The sequence below is a fragment of the Galeopterus variegatus genome, unplaced genomic scaffold (genome assembly GCF_000696425.1).
Source record: "Galeopterus variegatus unplaced genomic scaffold, G_variegatus-3.0.2 Scaffold7309, whole genome shotgun sequence".
Taxonomy (NCBI): domain Eukaryota; kingdom Metazoa; phylum Chordata; class Mammalia; order Dermoptera; family Cynocephalidae; genus Galeopterus; species Galeopterus variegatus.
The window spans coordinates 88,608-102,447 of record NW_007733420.1 but is presented as its reverse complement, the minus strand read 5'-3'; the positions used below and the strand labels follow the sequence as shown (position 1 = coordinate 102,447).

The 13,840-nt window shown below is 37.7% G+C and overlaps 1 protein-coding gene across 1 annotated transcript in view; it reads right to left on the bottom strand.

Moving 5' to 3' along the window:
- Positions 1-13,840, bottom strand: part of LOC103607293 (angiotensin-converting enzyme 2-like) — a 28,722-nt gene that overhangs the window by 7,385 nt on the left and 7,497 nt on the right. Inside the window, exons 2-7 of the mRNA XM_008591813.1 lie at positions 11,298-11,456; positions 8,385-8,478; positions 7,806-7,949; positions 5,374-5,486; positions 3,520-3,625; positions 1,051-1,148 (exon numbers count right to left, since the gene is read on the bottom strand). Coding sequence (XP_008590035.1) covers positions 1,051-1,148; positions 3,520-3,625; positions 5,374-5,486; positions 7,806-7,949; positions 8,385-8,478; positions 11,298-11,456 — 714 coding nt within the window. The remainder of the gene's footprint in view (positions 1-1,050; positions 1,149-3,519; positions 3,626-5,373; positions 5,487-7,805; positions 7,950-8,384; positions 8,479-11,297; positions 11,457-13,840) is intronic.

Below are 13,840 nucleotides of genomic sequence, written 5' to 3'. Positions count from 1 at the left end.
AAAAAAAAAAAAAAAAAAAAAAAAAAAAAAAAAAAAAAAAAAAAAAAATTATTTTACCCAATTTCTCCGTAACACCCGTCTCCCTCCCCCTTTCCCATCTTTAGTAACCATAGGTCTGTTCTCTCCTTCAGGAAGTTCAATGTATTATTATGGTCTTTCTTTCTTTCTTTCTTAGCTCCCACTTACAAGTGAGGACATGCGTTATTTCTCTTTCTGTGCCTGGTTTATTTCACTTAACATAATTTTCTCCAGGTCCATCCGTGGTGCCACAAATGGCAGAATTTCATTCTTTTTATGGCTGAGTAGTATTCCATTGTGGGTAAGGGACACAAAGAATAATTACAATTTGTAATAATGAACATGCTAATAATATTGATTTGATCATCACATATTGTACACAAATACTGATAGCCAACACTGTACCCCCAAAATATGTAAAATCAATTATGTCTCAATTAAAAATTTTTTTTAAAAAACTGGTCTAACCAATGGACATCCAATGCTGTACCAAGGAACTGGTCATGGTGGAAGAAATCTGCCCCAGTGTAGACAACAAGGGGTGCATTTTTTTTTTTTAGAAAATTTAAAAGCAATAATGAACTGAAAGTCCTAAAATATATTATTTTAAAGATTCTTGTAATATTTTTAACATTAATGATTTTTTGAATATACAAAAATCTTTTAATGGTATTTTTGCTTTTACTACTCATAGAGATTACTGATTGATTACTTATAGCAATGACTAACTTTGGAAAGAGTGATGCCATCCAGTTGGTAATTCCACATCTTATTCCTTAATGGAAAATTCAGGTTATCTCTGTTTTGAATACCACTCAACAAGATCAGTAACAAAGCTGGTATTCAAGGTACTTAAGGCCACTGACATTGTAAACTACATTTCCTTGAAAATATGGCCACCTAGGAAATAAATTTAAATTAAATGGAAATTGTTTTATTTACACAGTTTCACATACGAAATAAGAACAGAAGAATGGCTTAAAAAATGAAGCTAAGAATTTAGTTTAAGTCTTTAAGGCCTCTTTTTCCTACCTGGTTCAGCATTGCATCAGTAACATCTATGTTTGGTTTCTGTCCATAGGGAACTGTCAGAGAGTACAGATTTGTCCAAAATCTACCCCACATATCACCTATTTAAGAAAAGAATCTGTTAATATATGACAAAGACAGCAGAAATAGAGACCTGATTTTACATAGCACATGATATCAGATTGACAAACAAGCTATACAGTATTCTAGATTTAATCTAGTTTCTGTGCTTCCCATTTACCACCTCTTTTTCCCTTTTTTCCCTCTCTCACTCTAAACGTCCAACACTTCCTCCTTCTGTCTTCTCTAAAAGATTAAAATGGCAGGAAATTATGTGGTTAGGCAAAGCTCGTGAGGGAATCATCCTAGTTTCTCTCATCTCAAATAACAATTCAAAGGCACAATTTATTAAATATATGGAACATCATAGCTACTATAAATTAGAAAGAGGTTTATATATAATCCACCATCCATGGGACAAAATACTACAAATTAAACTATCAGTAATATCTAGTATTGGATTCAAAAGAGATCATATGAAAATCATCATTTAGGAACTTCTAACTAGTAACTAAATTCCACTTTTATTACTATAGTAGGACACTTAAATGGGTGACTTTTGAAAGATATCAAACAAATGTTAAGTTGGATTTCGAGGCCAGAGACCCCAAAAAGGAAGACGGATCTAGAAAAAGTCAATCTAATAGCAGGACCAGAATCTTGGCGCCAAAGAAATGAGGCAACACAACTACATGAAGAGTATTCAAGTGAACTTATATATTTTTTAATTAAAATTTAGTAGAGATAAATGTGAAGTCCTATGCTTAAATTTTAAAGGTAAACCTATCCACCATAGAAATATATATGTGACATCAGGCTGAAACACAGTCTTCATATAAAAGACCAAAAGTGGCCCAACAGACAGTATGACATGGTTTCTAAAACACAAATGAGACCTTAAGCTAAATCAAAAGAATTATAGTGTCTAGAACAAAGGCAGGCATGGTATCATTTTTAATTTATGTTAGTCAAACCTCTTCTGGAGTAACTGTTCGGTTCTGAGCACGACAATTGAAGAGGGACATCGACGAAGTATATAGTTCGTTCAAAGGAGAATAATTAGAAAAGTGGGATTTTAAGGGACAGTTGAAAATCTGTGTAGATCTTTAACTTGAAAAAAGAAAAGAGTGTATACATGATGATAACAGTAACAGTCACTAAATGTATTGAGTACATACTCTTGTGCCAGGTAGGATGCTGTGTCTTATATGATGGCTGTTTACAACTATCTGGAAGGTCATCTTGTAGAATAAGAATTGACATATTCTAGGTAACCTCATAGCATGGAAATAGGAGTAATTAATAAAAAGCATTAGAGGGATGTTGATTGAGTTCCACATAAAGTAGAACTTTCTTATAACTGGTGCCATGCAGCAATAGGTTATTCTGCCTTGGAAGAAAGAATCACATCACACCAGACAGATTTAAGCAGAAACTGAATTACTAAATAATGCCTACGAAGGACATTGTAGAGAGGATTTCTATATTACTTTCAGGTTAACAGTCTCCACAAGTCCTTAATCCATATTCTCTCCTGCTGACAGACATGAGGCTTGGCTGTGGAGGAGAATTAGCTACCAGTAACTTAGCTTGACTACAGTAAGCACGCTACATACGCATGGCATGAAATTTTCAAAGGTTTTGTGGTTTATTTGGCCTCAGCTGCTGGGTGGAAGAGGAGAAGATGGCCACTCTCCTTCATTCATTACTCATATGTATTCTGAACCAAGCAATTTTCAGCAGAAGTAACTGGTGGAGTCTAGAATGAACTTAAGGAAGTTTTCACTTAGCTATACCTTAATTCTAGAAAGGCTTTCTCTCACCCTTAACCACCCCCAGCCTACCAAGCTTCTTTCCTCTGACAACATGATACTAAAATCCCAAACTCCACCTCAAGAACTTAGCCAAACAACTTGAATACTTAAACATTATTTTCCCATTTCCACTCTCATCTGAACCTGGAATTCTTTCTCTAGTTATCTTAAGTAATCTCTTTATTTTGTGGATTGTGGCCAAACTAATAACTCTTTATGTACGTTTAAAAGTAATGTAATAGAGAGTAATTTAAAATGGATTTTCTGTTAAAGTGCTTTCCAAATGTAATTTCTGTAATGTTACTAATTTTATTCACAGAATTTTTCAAAAGTCTTATGTTGGGCTTCATTTAAAAGATAATTTCGGGCCGAGCCAATGGTACACTCAGGAGAGTGCCGCTGGGAGTGCGGCAGCGCTCCCTCCGCGGGTTTGGATCCTATATAGGGATGGCCGGTGCGCTCACAGCGCTCACTGGCTGAGCGCGGTTTGGCCGGTCTCAAAAAGGACAATAAATAAATAAATAAATAAATAAAAGATAATTTCATTAGTGGAAATAACAAATAGCCAAGTATACAAAGAATTCCTTGGGTTTCTTACCAAGCAAATGAGCAGGGAGGCATCCAGTCGGACTGATATAGGAAGGGTAGGCATCCATCAGCTTTGCCCTCACATAGGCATGAAGCTGTTCATATAATGGTTTAATCTGAAAAGCCCAGGAAGAAAGTTTAAGACCAGGAGCAGCCAATTCCAATTTCCAAAGCCCAATACTAGAAACAGGAGCTTCTTAAACAAGTACCCCACAAATATATATAATCAATTATGTTTCAATTAAAATAAAACTCAGAAAAAAAACAGGTAAAATTTCCTGAAATTATAATTTTTCTCCTCTCAATTGTTCTGGAGAGTTTGAAAGCATTCCTTCTTCCCAGCTATTTATGGTGACTAGCTCCACCGCATAAATCAGTAACCACACCTGCAGGAACACAGGTCTCAAAATGAAAGATGTAAGAAAATTCATTTTTTTAAAATATTCATTTTTAAGATGTTACCTACTTCCTTTGTTTTTAAATTGAGGTATCATTTACATACCGTAAAATTTACCCATTTTTAAGTGTGGAGTTTCATGAATTTTAATATGTTGAAACTATTGGGAAACCATACCTCCATCCAGTTTTAGAACACTCCCATCACCTTCCAAAATTTCCTTGTGCCCATTTGCTGTCAATTCCACTCCTACCTCAAGACGCAGGTAATCACTGAACTGATTTCTGTCTCTATAGTTTTTCCTATTTTGGACATTTTATATAAATGAAATTAGATAATATGTGACCTTTTGTGTCTGGCTTCTTTCACGTACAGGGTTTTTTAGGTTCATCCATTTGTTGCATGTATCGGTAATTCAGTCTGTTTTATTACTGAGCAGTAGTCCATTGTGCAAATATAGCAGAGTTGGCTTATCCATTCACCAGTTGGATGACTGGGTTGTTTCCAGTTTGGGTCTATTATGCATAATGCTGCTATGAACATTTGTGTATGTCTTTCTATGGATATGTGTTTTCATTTATCTCATATAGATACCTAAAAGTGGAATAGCTAAGTCACATGGTAAGTGTGTGTTTAACTTCTTAAGAAATTTCCAAACTGCTTTCCCAAGTGGCTACCCCATGTTACATTTCTGCCAGCAGTGTATGAGGGCTCCAATGTCCCCACATCCTCCCTAACACTTAGTGTTGTCAGTCTTTTTGATCATAGTCTTTCTGGCGGATGTGTTGCAGATTTTCATCATGGTTTTATCTGCATTCCCCTAATAATTCTTTACTAGATTATTTGCCATTTGTATAAGTCCTTTGATGATATACTTATTCAAATCTTTTGCCCATTTCTTTTTTAAAGGGTTGTTTGTCTTCCATTTTTGATAGCTCTGCCCAACTATGGCTGTGACACAGTAGCCTTATATCAGAATTTTGAAGGTGCAAGGGTAAAGGCTAAATGAAGGAAGAGGGACACATTAAGAAGTATCCAGGGGACACTTCTGCTCATAAAACTCTTTTTCCCTATGAAGATTTCCTTAGTCAAAGGCTAATAAAATAATAGTACCAATAGTCCTAAGGAAGGAAGCCAAACCTATGTCTCTGTTAATGAAGACAGCATCATCCCCAGGTAGCTCACAAAGACCCTTCCTTCTAATCTTTTCTTCTTCTAGTCTTTCTCTTGGTGATTACTGGTCAGCGACTGAAAGGGGGAGGAAAGCAGAGCAATTCTGATCACCTGTAGGGGCTTCCCTATTATTCTCCAAAGTTGTGTCAAGCTCTAATATTCATAACTCTGTGATGCCTTGGAATGGCTGAACAGTGTGTTAAGAACAAGCCAGAATGCTTTTGGTCCCTGTCCCCTTTTCGCCATACACTGCTCTATGTTTGTTTCTGTTTCTATGTGTAGATCCTCGGTTACCTCCTCAAAGGTGCTTTCCACATCTTTAATCAGCTGGTTGCGGGTATAATTATAGCCATCTTCTCCCTCTGCTTCATAATCTCCTCTCCAATAATCCCCGTAGTCCTCATAATCTGTTTTTTAAAAAAGAGAAAGGAGAACATAAGGAAAAGAAAGAGAGAAAACACAGTATATGCAGATTAACATTGCTGAAGGGTTAAAAGCATTCTAAAGTTTTATCACATTTTTACTGCCCTTCTGAACATCAACTCAAAGGGATGCAAATGAATGACAACCCTAGCTAATGTTTGTTAAACACTTGCTCTGTGCCAGGAGTTTAAATGTATTATCTCGTTTAACAAGCCACACAAAAACCGTACAAGATTGTCATCATGACATCCCTTACTGTGCAGATGAACAGCCTGTGCTTATTGTTTAAATAAATTTTATTGTGGATATTTAAGGTACATGGGATGATGATATAAGATACACACAGGTAGTAAAATGGTTACTGTAGTGGAACAAATTAATATATCCATCATCTTACATAATTACCCACTTCTCCCTATGGCAAGAACAACTATAATCTCATATTATAGATATCAGAACAACTATAATCTAATCATTTAGCAAAAATCCTGAATATAATACACTGTTATCACCTATAGTCCTCATGTTGTACATTAGATCTTTACACTTGTTCATCCTACATATCTGCTGCTTTCTATCCTTTGACCTACATTTCCCATTTTCTTCCCACTTCCCTGCCCCTGATAACCACTGTTTTATTCTCTGTCTCTGTACTGTATATATGACCTTTTTTTTTTCTTTTTAAATCCCATGTATAAGTGAGATCATGGAAGACTTTTCTTTCTATGTCTGGCTGATTTTACTTAGCATAATGTCCTCCGGGGTCCATCCATGTTGTGGCAAATGTCAGGATCTCCTTCCTTTTTAAGACTGAGTCATATTCCATTACATATACTTATATACCACAGTTTCTTTATCTATTCATATATTGATGGACACCTATGTTGTTTCCATATCTTGGCTATTAGGAACAATGCTGTAATGAATATGGAGTGCAAATATCTTTACAAGATGGTGATTTCATTTCATTTGGGTATATACCCAGAAGAGAGATTGCTAGGTCCTATAGTGCTTCTATTTTTAATTTCTTCAGGAACCTCCACACTGTTTTCTATAATGGCTGCACCAATCTACATTCCACCACCATCCTGTGCTTACAGTGCTTAAATCACTTGTCCGCAGTCACACAGCTGCTACCGGGCAGAGGCACACTCTTAGACTCCTAACTCTAGATCTCTATTTTCTCCATATGTCAGTTTACATCTTTAGCTTTAAAATATGAGATTGTATCTCTAAGTTTTTTAATTCTCATTTTGTTCATGGCCTTATATTTTCAGATCTGATCCAACTCATCTTAGATATTGCCACAGTGAGCTGTGTTTGTTTGAAAATTATACGTACACACGGCACATCTCTATATGCTCCATTTAGCATTTCACCATCAGGAAACACGAGCTTGTGTTAGGGCCTTAACTAATAAAGTTTGTAAACTTAGTTTGATAATTTTTCTTTTTACATGCACATTGGCTGATGAGGAAGATGAGGAAAGACATAAGTATTTGGATGGAAGCAAATGCATGATATTGTAAAACAAAAATGGTGGTAAGCTACTGTCTCCAGCTTGCCTGAGGCTTGAGAATGTGAGTTTAAGTGGCAGTTGGAGAAATTTAGAAACAACAAACGAGAAAAAAAAATCTTCCTTACCCAACCCAAAGGGGCAGTGAATCACCAAAGCATAAAGTTATTCATAATACCATGATTTCAGCTCGTTATTCAGGCAGAAGAATAAGTTAGGGAACATGGAAGTGCCTTCCCACATTAGGTTTTTTATGACCACATGACTTGAGTTATAATTACAACTATAGAGAACATTGGGTTTCCAGCCTAAACTAATCTGAGGGTTTTTGTTTGTTTGTTTTTGTTTTTTCTTTCTTTCTGGGATATTACCCTGAGATAAACACACAAATGAACTTTGAGAATGAACTGTGGCCAGAAAGGGATTTAGGTGTCTTTGTCTATCATCCTGTCTGAGAAATAGGATCCTCACTCAATCCGCATATTCCTTTGGGAACCCTTGGGGGCCTGAGACCTTCCTGGATAGCTCATACGTCCTAATTCCTGAATAATAATTCATTTCAGGCTCTGTAGTTGAGTCTCGTTCCTGAGCTTTTTAAACTGTAGAATGCCAATGCAACTTTTCTTATTCCCTAGTAGTTTCTTCTGGAGGCAGGTAACCTGAATTCAGCAGATGATTGTTAAGTTAGGGGTATCCCTGATATCAAAAGGCAGGCTTGATAATGCATGAGAAATAGGCCCATCACCCCATACGGAGTTTCAGCACCCCTACAGACCAGCTGACTTACTGTTCGCTCTTGCCATCTCATTTTTCAGGACTACGTACTCTTCATATAATGGCCTCAGCTGCTTGCCGACCTCAGACCTCCAGCCTTCCCAAGCCCAGAGCCTCTCACTGTAGTCTGTACTCTTTGCCATTATGCTATCCAAACCTGTTATCACAAAGCACCCAAAGTGAAATAAACATGCATTTGTTAAAATTTTATTTGTAAACAATTATATGAACTTTAAAGTATTAAAAGTAAGGTCAGCAGATAGCAACGTCATAAAGTTATTAACTGAAATCTCATGATTCCTTAATTTCCTCACCCTTATTATAATTCCAAAATACATCTGCAGAGAAATAAACCACTGAAATAATTTAATTACTAACTTAATTAAATTACTTGCCTGTGATAGAACTTACAATGAAATTATATTAAAAGTTAAAAGAGCATCCATGTGTTGAAACACACATATTTGGAATCTTCTCATCTTTGAATTATCCATCTGAAGAGCACAATGTCATCATCTAATGTCAATATCATTTTTAAAACTTGGGAGAAAAAAGTAAAATTCATAATCACTACTCAAAATTAATAGCTTACCTGGTTCAAGTAATAAGCACTCCTGTGGATTATTTGGGTTGCAAACTTTTCCAGTACTGTAGATGGTGCTCATTGCATTTAGAATTGTGTTCAACTGCAAATTAGAGATAATAAATAATGTTTACAATGAAAAAATATGCTAAAGAGAATGGTAATGTAAAGATCTCCTGTTGGCCATGTGGTTTTTGATGCCTCAAAATACAGAAATTCACATCTTCTTTGCCAGATTTCTTCTTGTATTTAAGGAAAAAAAATGTGTTAAACTTCCCCACTGCCAACTAGCACAAAGCCTTATAAGCACATAATAAATATATGTGGAGTAGTTGAAATAAACAGATACACAAAAACCCCAAGAATGTTCCTCACTTACACATACAGAAAGAAATGCATTTTTTTTTTTGTTTTATTCAGTATATATTGAGCCTCTACTATGTCCTACACTCTGACAATTCTGAAATGAATGAGTCACGGGCCCTCAAGGACCTCAAAGTTATGAAATGGTGAGGCATCCATAACAGCAATAACTACATAACAGAGTAATAAGTGCTATAACTGTTACCAAAATGTAATGTGGCAGTATGGGGGGTGGGGAGAGAAATTAATTACCTGGAGATTCAAGAATGGCTGCAAGGAGGGGGGTACATTTGAGCTGTGTCTTGGAGAAGTAGGAATTGGTCAGGTAGAAGAGGGAGGTAGAGGGCAGAGCCTAAAAGATGGAAAGAAGTTGGAAAAGACAAGGCATTTTCAGGGGGAAGTGAAGGACATGGGAGCCAGGCTCTCTCCCACAGATTATTTGAGAAGCACTGAATTAAAGGCCCTGTTTCCCCTTCTTCTGTTTCCCTCTTCCATTATTCTTTCATTGTACTACAAGAGTCATTACCTAAAACATGAAATCGATCCTAGGCTTAAACTTCCGCAAGGTCCCACAGTCCAAAGGAATACATGTAAACTCCTCTCCATGGCACCAAACCCCTCGTGGTCTCTTCCTCTACCTGCTTCTTCGATCTCCCCTACTCCCTCTCCATTGAGTCCATGCACTTTTGAGTTTCCCCTCTTCCCAAACACTTCAAGCTCTTAGATGTGTTTCAGTGGTTTTCAGACCGGCTGCACATTAATTAGAATTATCTAAGAATCTTTTAAAAGTAGAATGTCCAGGCTCCACCCAAGCTGGAACAGGCTGTCTAGATTTGAATGGGCAAGGTTTCTTGTGGTGTCCTTGAGAAAAAGATAAGGAAGCAGGGAAGGAATAAGGTAAAGTGAATTAATAACTAGTTGGATAACTGGACCCAGAGAAGGCAGACTAATAAATATCAATTCGTGGAAAGAGACATGCCATATGGCTTTATCTTTGTCCTTACCATGCATTTTTATTTTTTAAATGTAGATTAGAATATACAGAGTTCCAGAGGACAAGCAACTGAGAAAGAGACCTTTGATGTTAAATAGCTAAATATTTTAGACTAAAATAATTCAACAGGCTACATCAGGGGTCTGCAGACCATATCCTGTCTGTTGCCTGATTTTGTAAAGTTTTATTGGAATACAGCCATGCTCATTTATTTATGTATTAGCTATGGCTGATTTTCCACTACAATGGCAGAGTTGGCTAGTTGTGACACAGACAATAAGGCTTGCAAAACCTAAAATATTAACTCTGTCCTTTCACAGAAAAAGTTTGCTGACTTCTGGGCTAGAAGGATGAGATAGAAATGAATATAGGCTTTCTTGAACTTGGACAAACTAACTACCTAAGAACAGAATTTTAAAAGGTGCCATTTCAGAGCAAATTTGGAGACTTCATTGACAGTGAGATTGATATGAGCCAACCTTGGTATTTGGTTATCAAAAACCAAAAATCAACGAAAAAAACTAATACAGTCCTAGACTGCCTTAGTAGATGTAGACCACAGGGAGCATAAAGTCATATTCCTGTTCACCTCTGTGCAGACTGGAACCCACTAAGAGTGTTGTATTCAGTTCAAAGACACTGACAAAACAAAGACAGCAACTAGGGCTGGTGAGGGGACTCAGCACCACTGCATAGGGGGAAATTGGCAAAGTGAAGGATGTTTAGCCTAGACAAGAAAAGCCTCAAGTGGTTCTAAACAAACTAGCTGCCTCCATTTATTTAAAGACTATTATGGGAAAGAGCAGTTTGGCTCTGGAAGGTAGAACAAAGTAAAGGTAAAGCATTTTGCATTCCATGGAGGGAATATCTCCCATTGCTTGGGGAGTACTCACACATGGAACTGCTGTTTTGGGAAGAGTGGAATAGCCCATCCCTGAAGTGGTTTGAGCTGAGGCTGTTAGCCACTTGTTAAATAAGTTGCAGAAGAGAGTCAAAGATGAAAGGGGGAGAGAATTAGATTGCACATGGGGCTTCTCAGGCTTGGCACTGTTGACTTTTTGGACCAGACAATATTTTGTTGTTGGGTGCTGTCCTGTACATTATGGAATGTTCAGCAACATCTGTACCCACTAGATGACAATAGTATCCTTCAGTTGTGGCAACCCAAAATGTCTCTAAATGTTGTCAAATATCCTGGGGGGGGCGGAGGGGTAGGGGACCACCCCACTTAAGAACCACCAACACAGATTAAATGTATTCTTCAGGCTGCCTGATCCTCAGTAAGCTGACCTCTGTATAGAGTGTCTGTACAAACCACAGTCCCTGGAACAATTCCAGTTTAATTCTGTCTTAATGTAATTATTACCAATGTCTTCTTTCACTCTCAAAAAGATCCCAACGTAGATGATAAAGTATATGGTCACCCCACCTAGGCACAGAGCTCTTTCTAATGTCAGCATTACTGTCCTTGCAAACAAAGAAAGCAGTCATGGTTGATATTAATGTTTAATATTTCCCAAACATTTTGATTCTTGGGATCGGTACTAAAATGTTCACAAATATACCTGTCTGCTTTTGTCTGCTGAGAGCGCTGAAGACCCACTCTGCTGAAGGGCCTGCAACTGAAGCTTGACTGTGAGATTCTGAATTTCTTCTAGTGAATAATTTTTGGCAAGTTTGGACTGTTCTTCATAAAAGGCAGACCATTTGGCTCCAGCAGCATCCTGAAATGACAAGAAATTGAAGTTGAAATGACACTGCTTGAACAGTTAGAACAGAAGACACAATCCAAGAACATCTTCTGGAACATCTAATATTTCCTGAGTTTTTTCATTCTCTACTTTGAAGAAGGTCAAGGTTTAGGTTAAGATTGATCAGGTCACTCTTGGTCACTCTCTCTTTCTGGCCCAGTGCCTAGTTTTCCCAAGGGTCCTGTCCCAAGAACTGGAAGTGAATTCTCACAGATAATTCACATTGTGGGGTTCTGGAATTTATTGCTTTAGTGCTGTGACGTAGGTGAATTGGCCAAGGATTTGAGGATGAATGCTCTAAAATGAGGACCCAGTAAAGCTCAGAGTGGGCATGATGGGAATACAGCCCCTCACGGCAATGGGAACCATGAGAAATGAGAAGCAGTTCACAGGAAGCTGATAGGTGCCATGACTTAGCCCAGAGATTCTGATCTTAAATTATGATCTCCCAAAAGAAGGCTGCCTAGAATATGGCCATTTGGTAGCCATGGTGATTTTCTATGAGCAAAAGAAATCAACAAGCAGGTGATGATGCCAGGACACACTTGCCCCCCCCATCTTGAACATCAATAGGTAGGTGGACTTCTCCAAACTTCTCTAGTGTAGTCTTTTCTCAATGCACAAATTCATTTCCATTTGTCAAAGACTAAAATGAGCAACTACTTTGTGTGTTGTGCTGCTCTAGACCATACAAAAGAGGTAGCACATAAAGACAGTTAAGAGCTCCATTCTTAGAGTGAGACACATGTGACTAGCTGTGTGACATTGGGTAAATTACTTAGCCTCTCTGAGCCACAGTTACCTTATGTGCAAAATGAGAGTAATGAGAGTGAGGATTTACCTTGAGGTTTTATTTTATCTTGAGGATTTACTGAGGTTGTTGTAAGGATTAGAAGAGTTAAATAATAAAATACTTACCAGAGTGTCTGACACATCCTAAGTATTTGATAAATGTTAGTTATTTTATTATACTTTTCCTTTTTATTTTGGCAGCTGGCCAGTATGGGGATCCAAACCCTTTACCTTGGTATTAGCAGCACCATGCTCTAACCAACTGAGCTAACTGGCCAGCCCTGTTGTTTTATTATTTATAGAGGAAAAAGTCATTTTACTTAGGTTGCTTACAATTTTATCAGACAGGTAAGGTATGCATCATGAATGTTTCATTAAGGAAACATAAGACTATATAATAATGTATAAACTATGAGTGCGGCCAGCAGCTTCTGTTACAAAAACGAAGAAACTCAAGGAGGGGACCAGATTTGGCCAACCCCTCATGGAGGAGGTGAGACTTAAGACAGACCTCAAAGTAGGTAGGAGTTGGATGGATGTAGAATACTTTGCAAAACAATTTACCTCATTTGATCTTTTTAACAACCCTGGGAGACAGAAAATCACTCTATCTCCATTTTTATAATTGCAGAAAGTGGGTGAGAGAAATAAATAGTGTGGCTGGCAGACAATCACCAGCATTCGATCCTGGACCCTGTGGCAGACAGACTCTAAGATGGCTCCCATGACCCCTGTCTTCTGGCGGTCACACCCTTGTATGATTCCCTCCCCTTGAATATGAGCAGGCCTGTGATTTGTTTCTAACCAAAGACAAACAGCAAATGTGACAGGGTGTACATGTTTACATTACATAAGATTGTAATTTCTATCTCGCTAGATGTGTCTCTCCCTTGTTGACTTTGATGCATCAAGATGCCATATTGCGAGCTACCCTGTGGAAACAGCCAGATGGTGAGGAATTGAGGTTGGCTTCTGACTAACATTCTGCGATAAACCAAGGACCTCAGTTCAGCAGCATTCAAGGATCTGAATGCTATCACCAATCACATTAGCTTGGAAGGGGATCCATCCCCAGTTGAGCCTCAGAGGAGATCTCACCAGCATCTTAAATGCAACCATATAAAACAGAAGCAGAAGGTCCAGCTAAACTGTGCCTGGACTCCTGACCCACAGAAACTGTGGGATAATAAATATGTGTTGTTTTAAACTACTAAACTTGTGGTAAGTTCTTACACAATAGATAACCAGTACAGATCACAAAGGCAGGACTCCAGGCATAACTACACTTTTCAGACCAGGAATTTTACTTTTATCCTGTGAGTACCAGACAGTCACTGGGAGGTTTTGAGCAGGCATTTAATGTGATGGAAATGGTGCATGGAAGTGACAGTAATGGACCAGACAAGAGATAAAGAAAATAGTGGCAGTGAAATAGAAAATATTTTCTCTCCTTATTGAACATTCACAACCTCTCAGAAACTACTTCTTAATTAATCCTCACAACAATCTTGCAAGGGAATTGTTTTCAAGTCTGCTTCACAAATGAGGGAAATGAGGCACAGAGC